This window comes from Nycticebus coucang, chromosome 18 (assembly GCF_027406575.1).
Source record: "Nycticebus coucang isolate mNycCou1 chromosome 18, mNycCou1.pri, whole genome shotgun sequence".
Taxonomy (NCBI): Eukaryota; Metazoa; Chordata; class Mammalia; order Primates; family Lorisidae; genus Nycticebus; species Nycticebus coucang.
This window is the reverse complement of record NC_069797.1, coordinates 47,241,030-47,256,054: the sequence shown is the minus strand read 5'-3', so window position 1 is coordinate 47,256,054 and position 15,025 is coordinate 47,241,030. Positions and strand designations below refer to the sequence as shown.

The 15,025-nt window shown below is 38.2% G+C and overlaps 3 protein-coding genes across 5 annotated transcripts in view; 2 read left to right on the top strand and 1 right to left on the bottom strand.

The window, feature by feature from the left end:
• The window catches only part of TOM1L1 (target of myb1 like 1 membrane trafficking protein), a 49,608-nt gene extending 49,149 nt beyond the window's left edge, over nt 1-459 (top strand). Inside the window, exon 16 of the mRNA XM_053568304.1 lies at nt 347-459. The gene's annotated coding sequence lies outside the window, so the exon portion shown is untranslated. The remainder of the gene's footprint in view (nt 1-346) is intronic.
• LOC128569798 (cytochrome c oxidase assembly protein COX11, mitochondrial) lies at nt 324-7,611 on the bottom strand. Its single transcript, XM_053568305.1, has 4 exons — nt 7,187-7,611; nt 3,866-4,021; nt 2,280-2,405; nt 324-1,923 (listed from the first exon to the last, which is right to left on the bottom strand). Exons 1-4 carry the CDS (start codon nt 7,556-7,558, stop codon nt 1,741-1,743), a joined length of 837 nt encoding a protein of 278 aa, XP_053424280.1. The 5' UTR covers nt 7,559-7,611; the 3' UTR covers nt 324-1,740.
• A 13-nt stretch (nt 7,612-7,624) lies between these two features.
• Nucleotides 7,625-15,025, top strand: part of STXBP4 (syntaxin binding protein 4) — a 208,461-nt gene continuing 201,060 nt past the window's right edge. For all 3 annotated transcript variants that reach the window (XR_008375460.1, XM_053568303.1, XM_053568302.1), the window contains exon 1: nt 7,625-7,722. The gene's annotated coding sequence lies outside the window, so the exon portion shown is untranslated. The remainder of the gene's footprint in view (nt 7,723-15,025) is intronic.

Below are 15,025 nucleotides of genomic sequence, written 5' to 3'. Positions count from 1 at the left end.
GATCAGTAGAAATTTCTTAGCACTGAACCCAGGCATTTGTCTTTAACGCTTTTAACGCGATTGCTACCAGTAGAACTCATTCATTGTCAGTACTCCAGCTAGGTCTGGGTTTTTCCTATTTGCTGCCTGACTCATCCCATTAATTTACTAATGAATGTCCTTGTGACCTATTAACCTCATTTTATTCTCCTCACTCCCTCCCCGCTTGGAAGAAGTACATTCCCACCTTTCTTCTCCTAAACTGGTGGCCTCCAGCCTCCAGTAGAGGACAAGGAAAAGGAGCTGTCAAGGAATGGGAAAAAGAAGGAGAGGATGAAAACTGGCCATTTTCTTCTCTTTATTTTAGGTGAAAGTGGATGAACTGCTCATAGCCACAATCAAGGGTGCCAACCCGGTCCAACTTGAGGCCTGGAAGTCTGTTAACATGTCAAAAGCCACATTTCTACTCTGCTATTAAGAAGATTAAATATCAATAGAAGAATAACAGTCACAGGGTAACATGTATGGTTCCAACAGCTGGAGAGGTTTTTCAGTAGAATTTATTTGTAACAAATAGTCACTTTCAGCAGAAGATAAATTACTTAGTATTTGGGCTAACCAATTTAATTGCAGTATCTATGTCTCTCAGATCTTTCTAAATTGAGAATCATCATATGACTATGATAAGATTATTTTACTGCAAAATAATTCTGAGTAGATAAGAGCATTTAGTGTGAGAAACTAAATGTATTCTTCAGGAAGAACATGGAGTGCCTTCACTTAACTAAAGTTGAATGTAAAAGTCAATTTGTACTTCTTTATAAATACTGATTTGTACTCTTTATAAATAATGATTTAGAATTATTGTTAAAGCCTTGATGATTATAGTTTAATTATATCTCAAGTGTCCTGAACAGATCACTAGACTGTTAGGCGGCCATTAAATATGAGTCTTTGTAATATTAAGTGTTCCTTTTTTCTTTTTACTGTAACTTAATGGTTCTATTTGGAACAAGATTACTGAAAAACATTCAGATTAAATTGTTTGGTTCATGTAAATTTAACAAATAAATTGCTATTAAAATGATTTAATACATCTTTTTTACATTTTGTTCCCAGAAGAACTTTTCATGTCAGCAAATCTTCACAAACCCCACCCACCCACATTTTAACATTCAGAGGCTTAGAACTATGATAGTAAATGCTAGCAGCTCAGTAGATATGTATTTTTTTCAATTTCATGATACCACAATTTCAAAATAATTATTAAGAACTCTGAATATAAAATAGCTATAGTTCTTAAAGGAAAAATAAAGTTAAATTGGAAATCAGAATGTAAATCTTTGAGGAAGCTGTTAGGGGTTAGTAACTCCTACTCTGAGCTTTGAAAATAGTGACCATTCATACTGAAGAAAAATAGCAACCCACTATTTTAAACACAGACATGGTCAGAAACAGATAAACTATTTTTCTGGCTTATGACCTGAAAGAGATAAACTATTTTTAAATTCTCAAATTCATTGCCATAAATATGAAGTGTTAATATTAAATAATTTGGTTGGATTCTCATTAAACTCATATGTCTACTTAGAATATATGACAGTAATTAAGAAAACAGGTTATTCTTTTAAGGGGGTAAATTAAGGGACTAAAGCAAGTAGAACCATTTAAAATAGGCTTCACATTATTGTAGAATATTTCTTCTCTAAGAAAGCAGGATACATGATTTTTCAAAAATCACAAAAGATTTAGTTGCCACCATCACTTATAGCCTGGAACAGGCAACTTGTATCCTTCTTTTGCTTCGAAAAAAGTATAAGAAAGAGTGATAAGATCAACGTTCACCATTTTGGGGTCTTCAGCAAATTCAGGATCAATGTAGAAAAACACTGGCATATCCACTTCCTCTTGGGGATTAAGCCTTTGTTCTTCAAAACAGAAGCACTAGAAGTTATAAAAAAGTATTTGTTTAATAACATTTCTATTTTCTTATAACAGTAACAGAATTCATTTCTTGACTTTAATAAGCATACTATTAAATATAATTTTTATGTTCTATGACAGTATCTTTTCATCTCAGATTGAGTTTTGCTTTAAAAATTGAGAATTAACAGATTAACTATCCATTTGGTTTAGCTCTCAATCTCTGTGTAGCAAGTATAAACAATGAAGAAAAACAGATTGAATTAGAAGAATGAGTTTTCAGAAATTATGAGTATCTGCTAAAACACTGTAGTGAGTTTCATACCAAAGTTTAATGTACTTTCATCATACTCTGTAAGTTTGATTTTAGTTGTTACCTGTATTTTATTGAAATACTGTCCAGCTTCAAATGGAATAACATTATATGTAGAAATCCCAATTACAGGTTTGTCAGTAGGATTCTTAGCTTTATAAAACGCCAGTGCGGTTTCTCCTGGTACCACCTGTTTTAAAGAAAATATATATGATTGATATTTTAAATCTCACCCAGCTCCTTTGTCCTCTATTAAATTAGTCATATTATTTTTCTTAGTCATCAGACCATATTACTTAAGCTAATAAACTATTTATTACATTAAGCTAATGTAAGATTCAGCAAAATAAATTGTGACTATTACCCATAAACATATCTGAGTTTCAAACTTTATTTGCGTATGTTAATGAAGAGAACCAGTACTCCATTATATATTAGTTATAGACTGTCCGCTTGTATACCTGAGATCTTCAAGCAATAGTCTGGATATTGAGTTATTTAAAGTGTGTCCAAGGACACACTTTAAATAACTCAATATTTAAAGCATATCACAGCCCACGCCTAACTTCTGTTCAACACTTACACCTCAATGTCATGATTAACTAAATATTTTCTTTAAAGGATACCAACATTAAACTTACTTCACAACCAAAAGAAATTAAACTTACAACCAAAACTGACTCAACAGAAACTTTATTAAACCAAAAAAATGTTAATAATTTGGTTTGAGAAAATAACTAAGAAAAACAGCAAGGCTTTAAAAAAAAAAAAAATTCCAAAGGATATTGTCACTTAATTCAGCCACTAATATTTTGTACACTACCATATACCTGGAACTAATATTCAAAAGATAAGCTATAAAATCCTTAATCATTGGGGTAGTGCCTGTGGCTCAAAAGGGTGGGGCACTGGCCCCATATGCTGGAGATGGCAGGTTCAAACCCAGCCCCGGCCAAAATCTGAAAAAAAAAAAAAAAAAAAAAAAAAATCCTTAATCGTTGAAGAGATTCAGTCATGGTAACTGAATTGGGCAAACTTTTCTGGTAAGTTTAAATTATTTCTTTCTGGCTAATCCTCCGCCAATAAGATAATATCAGTTAAAATCTTCCCAGGACTGCTGTTAGTTACAATTTTAGAAAACTTGTAGGTATCATTTTATTTCAGTACAACATGAATATTTTACTAGCTACTGATTACTTCAAAGGTCCTAGTTGTTTTTTTTTTTCTTCTTTTAGAGACAGGAATACTTCTGATATAAATAAACTACTTTTCATTGTAACCTATAATTGTCAAGATTTTTCCCATTATACCAGAGGAAAAGTTGGAAACTTACACAGTCTGAGAGCTAATGCTACTCCCAACATTAGTGACCAGAGGGTTATTTAGTCAACGATTAGTATGATTTTAATAAAACAGATGACATTTTTTATTGTCCTAACTTAGTATGACTACAATATAACTTAAAAGTTCAAGTATATGTGCTCTTACATTAGGCGTAAGGCACTATTGAAAGGTTGTCTATGGGAATAAAAAATTACAGTAATGGAAACTCAGTATTCTGAAATTAAGTTAAATGAGTGAAACAGTTTAATGAAAGAAGGAATTTATATTGAAAAAAGCAATCTTTTAATGACTGATTTAGTCACTTACATATATTTCTGTTTGCTGAGGTCTGAAATTCCACTGGAGACTTGCATGCACATCTGCATTAAAGGTAACTTTAATTATTCGATCTTTAACAGGCACCATGTTTTCAATCTGGTCTGATGAATGACCTGCAACTGCTGATCCTCCAAGTCCAGTAGCCTAGAAAAAGACACTGAATACATTAGACAATACATTTAGGTGTTGATGATTTATTTGATAAAAATTATCAATATTTTAAAATGATTTAACCTTAATAATCCATTGAAGCCAAGTTATATATTATCACTAACCATTTCCTGTAACTGTCAATAGTCTGACCACTTTGGGGATGTCAAGACCAACTATTTGTTAAAGTCATTCTGTTTTTCAGCAATCACTGGTTATGTGGCATGGTCAAAAATGAGTTATTTGGGGAAAGCAAATTCTCTTAATAAGAGAACTATTATCTCACTAATTACAGAGTACAGAACTTCTGGCTTAGCCTCTTATTAATCATCCTTCTACTGTTAGCATTTTGTATTAACTATTATTCATGTGTAGAAATAAAAGTTACTCACAAGCTGGTCATTTCAAAGAAAACAACTTCAATAATTCCATTTTTCCACATTCTCATCTGGTCTTTTTTCATATCATAGCTTTTGGAGTCCAAATTAGTTTGTTGCTGCATTTCTGCAAATTAGTTTGTTGCTGCATTTCTGTATTCTGCTTTTCTAAAGCATCTTAAATATTGTGATCATAATGTGTTTGTATCTTTTTCTGTTCTTCTCTGTATAGTATAGCTTTTATATGTATCACCAGTTAATCAGAGCACCTAATCCCTTAGGTGAATCAACCAGTCATAGGGTTGGATAATGCATCTGACACCCCTTGTTTCTCTTCACTGCCATTAATTATTACTTTATCTTCAGATGTTTAAAAAAAGTCCTTACTTCCCAGGTCGTCATTCTTCTGATGCTTGAGGCTGTCAGAATTCTGGTTTCCAATTTACCTGTTACTATACTAGAAAAAAAATACCAAATTTGAGTCTAGGGGAAGACTCACAGCAAGCTTCAGTATTACTATGTTATGTTTGATACACAAGTCAACTAGCTTCACTCATGCAATATTATTGAATTACTTTATAATCCTAAAAGATGGCATCAGAGAGCAAGTCTTTGTATTTGTGTATAAAGTATATTCTGCCAAAAAGTGCTACAATGTTTGAGTTTTAATTCCTTTTCTTCAGGAACTTGCATTATGTGAATAAAACAAATAAGTGTCCTCCCTCAATAAAGATTCTGTGATATATACTCTCTGAATATAGATTGTTCAAGTTTCTAAGTTCAATGCTTAGAGAAATTAAAATAGACAAAGAGTAAAAAAAAAGATTACTGAAAAGAAATCTTGGACTCTAGTTGTGCTATTAGTGAGCTTCAAGAACTGAATGGGCTTCTTTGGGCTACCAGTTTACATGCTCATAAAATGAGGTCTCTGTATAAGTGCTTTATATAATCCCTTATTTCTGGTTTTAAAATTCTGTGATTCCTTGAGTAATAAAAGTGTTCTTTTGGAATTATTACTGTTCAACATCCAACTTCTTACAATTACAAATTATTAACTTCTTGCCTTATGATAGCCATGTGGACATAAAACACATATATTGTCAATTACTTTAGTTTGGGGCAGGGTTTCGCAACCTCCCATTATGGGTTGAACAATTCTTTGTTGTGGAGGGAGTGGGTCCTGCGCACTCTTGGATATTTAGCAGTATCCTTACCCTCTATCCACCAGACGCCAGTAGTATCCTATCCCTCCCATTCCCTCAGGTTGTGGCAACCAAAAATGTTTCAGATATTGCTAATGTTCCTGGGGAACAAAATCACTCTCCTCTAGCCCCTGGAGGTTTGAGGGGAGGTGGGGGGGGGGCAGGAATTCATACTTGCTTATTTGGATTCAGTTCTGCTTGTGATTTAACCCAACTGCTAGTTATAGGGTTCATGGTGGCTTCTGCAGAAAAGTATTTCACATTCTATACTCATCCTTCAGAACTCAAGCCCATGCAAATTCACACACAAATGCTGACATTAGGATGCTGAAAAGAAAAATTCTTTGAATTCTCCTACTTTACCACCTAAAACAAAGGTAAGATGATCTCCATAAAGGCAGGGAAGTACACCAAGCATTAACAATGGTGGCAAGAAAGAGCAGTAAGCCAGGGTTCTAGTTCCAGTTGTGATAAACTAGCAAGTCCCAAACTTTGCTGCACATTGCAATCTCCAGAGGAATCCTTGAATATTACTGATGCGTGGCTACCACTCTGACATTCTGATATAAATGGCAATGTGTGTAACCTGGGCATCGGAATTTTTAAAAATCACTCCAGGTGATTCCCAATGTACAACAAAGTATTAAATACTTAGAATGAACGTAATATGTAGCTCTCACTGGTGGCATGACTGTTAAACCGAAATTCCCAGTCTCTACCCTAGATCTCCTAACCTGAGTCTCTGAGGTAGTGTATCCCTGGCATGTGTATTCAAGAGATCCTCAGGTGATCACAATGCCCAGCCAGAACTGCAAAATACTATTTAAAAACTAAGGAGAAATCTGTGAAATAAGTTAAGCTTGACTTTGCCAGTGATTCTCAAGTTTAGCCTCAAAATCAGCTAGAGGGCTTATTAAAATACAGGTTGCTGGTCCTGCCCCTGATTCAGTAGTTCTGGAGTTGGGTCCTAGAATTTGTACTTTTAAAAGGTTCCCAGGTGACGCTGGACGCCACAGTCTTGAGAATGGCTACACTATAACTTCTGATCCAAAAGGGACTCCAGGATAAGCACATTACAGTTATAATATCGGGGGCAGTAGCCTCAAAGGCATACCTAATTCATGCCTCTTGTATGGATGAGCAGTCAGTACCAGTTTAAGGACCAGAAACAAGAATACTCCCATTTCCAGGGCTAATCTCAGCACATAAACCACATGTGGTTCTCAGATGAATGCATTAGTAAGATACATTTTTAAAGGTGTGTGAGTAGGAGGGTAAGGCAACTAACTGCTGGGTACACAAATTAGAGCCTGCACATTTTTTTTTTTTTTGGCCAGGTGTGTCTCAGAAATCTGGGAATTTCACTCCGTAGCGTGGTATCTGCACGATCACTATGCAGAATTGGGTTCTACTTGAAGCTTTCTCACTTTCCTTAGTGCCCTTGGAGCCTGTTTCATACTTTTTTGTAGATATCTTGAACATCACTTCCAACTATGGCTCGTAGGGCGATCGCCGTCCAGAGATTTTTCCACCTCCTCCCACTCTGATCACGCCTCCCAGTGGCCACCGCTGGCCCCTACCTGGCAATAAAGGCGATAGAGGGGCACCGCGGCGTAGGACGCCCCCAGCATGCTCACGGCAGCCGCGGCCACGTACGTGAGGACCGTCTTGTTCCGCCGCCGCCAGTCCTCCTCCTGCGCGCGAGTGAAAGGGTTCGTCCTCTTCGGCCGCCGCGGCGGCTGCACGGCCGGGCTCCAACGTCCAGGGCTGCAGCGCTTCCACGTCCCGAGCCGCCTCAGGGACATGGAAGCGCTCCACTCGGCATCTCCTGTCCCAGTCCATCCTGGCCTAAGAAACGGTTCTACTCTCTCCGCAGCCGGGGACCCAGGGTGGCTCCGACGCCAGCCACAGAATACGAAACGGCTCCATCCCGGACGCCAGAGCCCTCCCATGTCCCCCGGAAAGAACGTCGGCCTGTCAGGGACTGAAGTCAGTTCTCGTGAGGCTTGCTCCGTCTCGCGATATCTGGGTTGAGCCGCCCGCTGCCTTGGCTACCAGACTCTTCAGCTGGCAGCGCGTGTAGTCGGGCTACGGAGGCCGGGTTGCCAGATTACAGGTAAGTTCGCGTTTCGCTTCGTGACCGTTCCTTCCACTGTATACGTCCCTCCAGGGTCTCTCTAACTTACTTTTGGGAAAACGCAGTTCTGTACTCCATGGGAACGTTATCTTCACCTGAGGTTGTGTCTCTCATCTTTGTAAACTCTTCCAGCCTTTGTTTCGACCTAGCGTCCCCCAGCCGCCGCTGTCCTGCGGTCTTTTTACCGGGGTGCCCTGATCGCTGGCTCCTGCGCTCTACTTGGGCTCAGGGCATCTTTCGGGGCACCTTCCTGTGTAACCCGGGCTCTCGCGGACACTCGGGACATCTGCATTTTCTCAGCCTCTGGGCGGTGGGCTCCCGCGGCTCTGACGCCCCTGTACTACTTGCTCAGTGAAAATCGCCACATCTGAAGCGGGAGGGACGCTGTCAAAGCCTCCTGAAGTCTGGAGGAGAGTGACTAGTATGTGAGGGACGTTTAAGGAAAGATCGAAGGAAAAGAACCCGGTGGGAGAGGGAGGACAGCTTTCTTCAATTAGTCCTACAGGACAAACTGGAAGGGAACAGATTGCATGGCCGATTTTATTGCAATAGAAGGAAGCACCTTTCTAGAAACTGTAAAATCATGCTGAAGAGCTCAGGTTCCGAGGTCGGACAGTTCTGGTTTCTTATCCGGGACCTCACCAAGGCTCTGTGTCCCTAGGCCTGTTATTTGAACTCTAAGAACTGGTCGCCTTACTTGTAAAATGGAAATCGTAATAGTAAAGGAGAGAATGTGTATAAAGTGATTTTTCACGATGCCTGATGCATAGGAAGAACTTTGTAGAAGTTAGGCTCTATTTTTTTTTTTTTTTTTTTTGATGGTCAGAGCTGGTCTAATTTTCTGTACTTTGTGGATGTGGAAACAACCTGAGAAACTTTGTCGTTCAATATTTATTTATTTATTGCAATCAACCGAGGATGGGACACTATTCAACCTGCTGGAGCTATAGACAGAACCAATTAGACAAAATCTGTTATGGACCAGTGCTTTCTACTGAGGGACTCAGGAGATTATCAAGTACCAGGTACATAAATAAGAGAAGTTCAGGTAACAGTGCAATGAAGACAAGGGACCAGCACAATGTGATTGAGAGTGATGAGGAAGAGGATAGAAAAGTAAGGTCTTTCTGAAGAGGTGACATTTGAGTCTTGTCTTGAATGATAAGGAGCTACTGACACAATGATAACTCCAGGCCCTGCAAAGGCCCAGGGGAAGGAAAGAACTAGATATGATAGAAGAAGACAAAAGAGGCCGGTGTGTTCCTAGTATAGTGAGGGAGGAAATGGGGTCAGAGCAGGTGTACAAAGCCCTGATAATACAGAGCCTTTCAAGCCATGTCCAAGGATTTGGATTATATTCTAACAGTAATAGGAAGTTGTTGGAGTGTTTTAAGAATTCAAGTGATATGATCTGATTCACATTTTTTTTTTGAGACAGTCTCATTTTGTTGCCCTTGGTAGAGTGCCATGGTGTCTTAGCTCACAGCAACCTCAAACTCTTGGGTTCAAGTGATCCTCTTGCCTCAGCTTCCCAAGTAGCTGGGACTACAGGCACCCACTACAAAGCCCAGCTATTTTTTAGAGACGAGGTCTTGCTCTGGCTCAGGCTGGTCTCAAACCTGTGAACTCAGGCAGTCCACCTGCCTTAGCCTCTGCAGTGCTGGGATTACAGGCGTGAGCCACAGCGTCCAGCCCTGACTCACTTTTTTTCTAAAGAAAAGATACTGGTTATTTTATGCAGAGTGGATTCAAGGAAGGAGGACAAAAAAGTGAAAGTAGCAGTTAGAAGGCAGTTGCAGTAATGAAGGTGAGTGATGGTGGTCACCTTGAACGAGTAATTGATTAACTGTGGTCATAGGCCAGAAACTGTGGTCATAGGCCAGAAAGTTCCAAAGGGAATAAAATCTAAGTATCCTTTAACTCCTTTCTACTCTGATACATTCTCAAAAATTTCAAGCTTCTATGATTCTACAAATTTATTCATATTGTGTTAGGACAGTGTTTGAAAATCTTTTCATCTATATATTTCTTGGTTCTTGTACCAGATTTTCAGTTTTCAGGATCAGACATCTCATATTTAGATTTTCTAACAGCATACACTCAAATGCCATGTAGGCATTAACGTCCTTAAAGCCAACAGTACATTTCCTCTGATTATTATTTTTTCCAGGCACCCCTTCCACATAACTCTAGATAGCAGTATAAATATATATTGGGAATAGTGTTTTTTTCTTGGAGTCTCTCCTATTTTATTTTTTATAATTCCAAGTTGAAACTATTCCTTTCCACAGTGAATGATTTTGCTAGCAACAAAGTGGTATTGGTCTTTATAGCTTTCTACTTTAATAAAGGAAAATATGCATTATATCCGGTCTTAATATGATAATGTAAAATAGCAATTCATATTTACTGGATAACAAATATTTTTTGATATTTCACTTATTATGTAAAACATCATTTAGTTAAATCTCTGATTAACTTTCACTTTGAAATAATTTAAAGTTTACAAAAAAGTTGCAGAAATAATACACAGATTTCCTACAACCTTTTTTATTTCTTTGCCTCCTATTGGAAGAATAAAAGTTATCTTGGGCCATACATTAAATTCACAAACACTAATAAAGGCTGATTTGACAAAAAAGGGTCCACGCATACTTTTCATAATAGCTGACACGGCAGAGAAATAAAAAAGTTGTGACAAAATCAGTAGGCAGCCCTCAGGCTCAGGTTGGCCACTCCCGAATAGACTTTCTAGTCTTTAACATTTTTGTACCATTTGAGATTAGAATGTAGACATGATGTTCCAGAGTTATAAATTTCATATTTAACTTGTTTATTTCTTAATTACGAGGACACTTTCTCTTTCATAACCACAGTACAGGCATCAGAATCAGGAAGTTAACATTAATCTAATACTACCATATATAATCCGTTTTGGGCTGCCATAACAAAATACCACAGTCTGGGTTGTATAAACAACAGAAATTTATTTCTCATGGTTCTGGAGGCTGGGATGTCCAAGATCAAGGTGCCAGTGGATTCAGTTCCTGGTGAGGGCTCTTCCTGCCTTATAGACATCTGATATCTTGCTGTGTCCTCATATGCCTGGGAGAAGTGAGTGAACTCTCTTTTCATAAGGACACCAATCCTATAGGATCAGGGTCCCACTCTTATAACCTCATTTAGCCCCAATTACTTTTTAATCCAAATGCAGCTACACTTGGGGTTAGAGCTTCAACATAGTAATTTGGGGAAATACATTCATTAAGGCCTTAATACCATGTTATCAATGAAGTCCCTTTAAGTTATCCTACTTGTCTCTTAGTTTTCATTTTGGATCTAGGAGTCTCTCCAGAATTAGTTACTGGATTAGTTATTGGATTCTAGTCCAGAATTAGTTACTGTTTTTAGATGTTATGTCTCTTTAGTTTTCTTCAGTTTGGCATTGTTCTTCAGTCTCTCCTTGTCTTTCATGACCTTGACATTTTTGAAGAATATAGGCTAGTTCCTTGGCATGATGTCCTGCAATATAGAGATATAGATTTGTCTGATGTTTCCTCATGGTTTCTGAACCTTTGGCAGGAACACCATAGAAATGATGCTGTGCTTCTCTCAATGAGTCCTCTTAAGAGTCACATGGTGTCAATTTATTCCAATATTGTCGTATTAACTTTTATCTCTTTATAACATTATATCTGCCAAGTTTCTGTATTACAAGGTTAAGTAATAAATATGGGGAGAAGCTTTGAGACTATAAATATTCTGTTTCAATCAAACTTTCTCCTTCCAGGTTAAGCACCCATTCATGATGCTTGTCCAAATGTCTTATTACTGTGATGGATGCCAAATGACAGTTTTCTAATGTCATTACTCCCAGATTCATTGGTTGGCATTTTTAATTCCAATTCAAAATTTTCCTAGATTTAACCATTAGAAGCTCTTTTTTGATTTCTTCCCACCCTTCTTTAATCACTGCTCTGCTTTCTGGCAAAGCAAGATAGGCAAGGCTCACCTTTTATTTTTCAGTGCTAGCCTTGGAGTAAACCATTTCTGCAAGCAGTTTTGGTTTCCTTAGTGGAAGGTGCATTCTGAAACACAATCTGGGGCTAGAAATGTTCGTTATTCAAGTGTCATTTCTTCTAGACCATCTCAGCAGAAAGAACTAGATAATTTGTACATATAAACACAGAGATACATGTATGTGTGTCCCACAGTGAGAAATCTGGCTACCGTTATCTTCAATGTATTTACTTACTTGTGCAATACCTCCTGTATGTTAACAAATTACTGTAGCTGAGAGCTTGGTCCCAGACACGTGACTCATCCCTGCATGGTATGTCACCCCCAGGCTACCACTGAGCACCATTCAAAAGCTCAGAATGACAGAAGTGAAGAGAAAGAAGGAAAGAGGAAAATCTAGCTAGGAGGTTCAGCTCCAGACATTTTAGAAAGGGTATGAGGAAGGAGGAAAGGCCAGTAAGGTAGTTTGGTTCTAGAAGCAGACCTTTCCCTAACTCTTTTCCTAAGCTCAACCCATGAAAAGGCCAGTCTCCCAATTTTACAGTGGAGGAAACAGGCTTAGAATGAATGGTAACTTGTCCAACCTTATTCGGCTGAACAATGGCAGAGCTGGATTTTAAGCTTCATTATTTTCTGACTCCTGCCCTTGCTATTTTTACCGCATCTTGTAGAAGGCAGCTTTGCAATAGATGGCACCAAACAACCACAAAACCACAGCAGCATTTCTTTCCAATATTAGAAAATATTTCGTTACTTCTCTGTCAGTTTAAAATCACCATTAATGCAATTGGAGGCCTATTTCTTTTTTTTTTTTTTTTTTTTATTGTTGGGGATTCATCGAGGGTACAATAAGCTAGGTTATACTCATTGCAATTGTTAGGTAAAGTCCCTCTTGCAATCATGTCTTGCCCCCATAAAGTGTGACACACACCAAGGCCCCACGCCCCTCCCTCCTTCCTTCTTTCTGCTTCCCCCCCCATAACCATAATTGTCATTAATTGTCCTCATATCAAAATTGAGTACATAGGAGTCATGCTTCTCCATTCTTTTTTTTTTTTTATTGTTGGGGATTCATTGAGGGTACAATAAGCCAGTTACACTGATTGCAATTGTTAGGTAAAGTCCCTCTTGCAATCATGTCTTGCCCCCATAAAGTGTGACACACACTAAGGCCCCACCCCCCTCCCTCCATCCCTCTTTCTGCTCCCCCCCCATAACCTTAATTGTCATTAATTGTCCTCATATCAAGATTGAGTACATAGGATTCATGCTTCTCCATTCTTGTGATGCTTTACTAAGAATAATGTCTTCCACGTCCATCCAGGTTAATACGAAGGATGTAAAGTCTCCATTTTTTTTAATGGCTGAATAGTATTCCATGGTATACATATACCACAGCTTGTTAATCCATTCCTGGGTTGGTGGGCATTTAGGCTGTTTCCACATTTTGGCGATTGTAAATTGAGCTGCAATAAACAGTCTAGTACAAGTGTCCTTATGATAAAAGGATTTTTTTCCTCCTGGGTAGATGCCCAGTAATGGGATTGCAGGATCAAATGGGAGGTCTAGCTTGAGTGCTTTGAGATTTCTCCATACTTCCTTCCAGAAAGGTTGTACTAGTTTGCAGTCCCACCAGCAGTATAAAAGTGTTCTTTTCTCTCCATATCCATGTCAGCATCTGCAGTTTTGAGATTTTGTGATGTGGGCCATTCTCGCTGGGGTTAGATGATATCTCAGGGTTGTTTTGATTTGCATTTCTCTAATATATAGAGATGATGAACATTTTTTCATGTGTTTGTTAGCCATTCGTCTGTTGTCTTTAGAGAAAGTTCTATTCATGTCTCTTGCCCATTGACATATGGGATTGTTGGCTTTTTTCATGTGGATTAATTTGAGTTCTCTATAGATCCTAGTTATCAAGCTTTTGTCTGATTGAAAATATGCAAATATCCTTTCCCGTTGTGTGGGTTGTCTCTTTGCTTTGGTTATTGTCTCCTTAGCTGTACAGAAGCTTTTCAGTTTAATGAAGTCCCATTTGTTTATTTTTGTTGTTGTTGCAATTGCCATGGCAGTCTTCTTCATGAAGTCTTTCCCCAGGCCAATATCTTCCAGTGTTTTTCCTATGCTTTCTTGGAGGACTTATTTTTCATGCCTTAAATTTAAGTCCTTTATCCATCTTGAATCAATTTTTATGAGTGGGGAAAGGTGTGGGTCCAGTTTCAGTCTTTTACATGTAGACATCCAGTTCTCCCAACACCATTTATTGAATAGGGAGTCTTTCCCCCAAGGTATGTTCTTGTTTGGTTTATGGAAGATTAGGTGGTTGTAAGATGTTAGTTTCATTTCTTGGTTTTCAATTTGATTCCAAGTGTCTATGTCTCTGTTTTTGTGCCAGTACCATGCTGTCTTGAGCACTATGGCTTTGTAGTACAGACTAAAATCTGGTATGCTGATGCCCCCAGCTTTATTTTTGTTACAGAGAACTGCCTTAGCTATACGGGGTTTTTTCCGGTTCCATACAAAATGCAGAATCATTTTTTCCAAATCTTGAAAGTACGATGTTGGTATTTTGATAGGAATGGGAAACATTTATAGACATTTTAACAATGTTGATTCTTCCCATCCATGAGCATGGTATGTTCTTCCATTTGTTAATATCCTCTGCTATTTCCTTTCTGAGGATTTCATAGTTTTCTTTATAGAGGTCCTTCACCTCCTTCGTTAGGTATATTCCTAGGTATTTCATTTTCTTTGAAACTATGGTGAAGGGAGTTGTGTCCTTAATTAGCTTCTCATCTTGACTGTTATTGGTGTACACAAAGGCTACTGACTTGTGGACATTGATTTTATATCCTGAAACATTACTGTATTTTTGATGACTTCTAGGAGTCTTGTGGTTGAGTCTTTGGGGTTCTGTAAGTATAAGTTTATGTCGTCAGCAAAGAGGGAGAGTTTGACCTCCTCTGCTCCCATTTGGATTCCCTTTATTTCCTTGTCTTGCCTAATTGTATTGGCTAGAACTTCCAGCACTACGTCGAATAGTAAAGGTGACAGAGGACAACCTTGTCTGGTTCCAGTTCTAAGAGGAAAAGCTTTCAGTTTTACTCCATTCAATAAAATATTGGCTGTGGGTTTGTCATAGATAGCTTCAATCAGTTTTAGAAATGTGCCACCTATGCCTATACTCTTCAGTGTTCTAATTAGAAAAGGATGCTGGATTTTATCAAATGCTTTTTCTGCATCTATTGAGAGGGTCATGTGA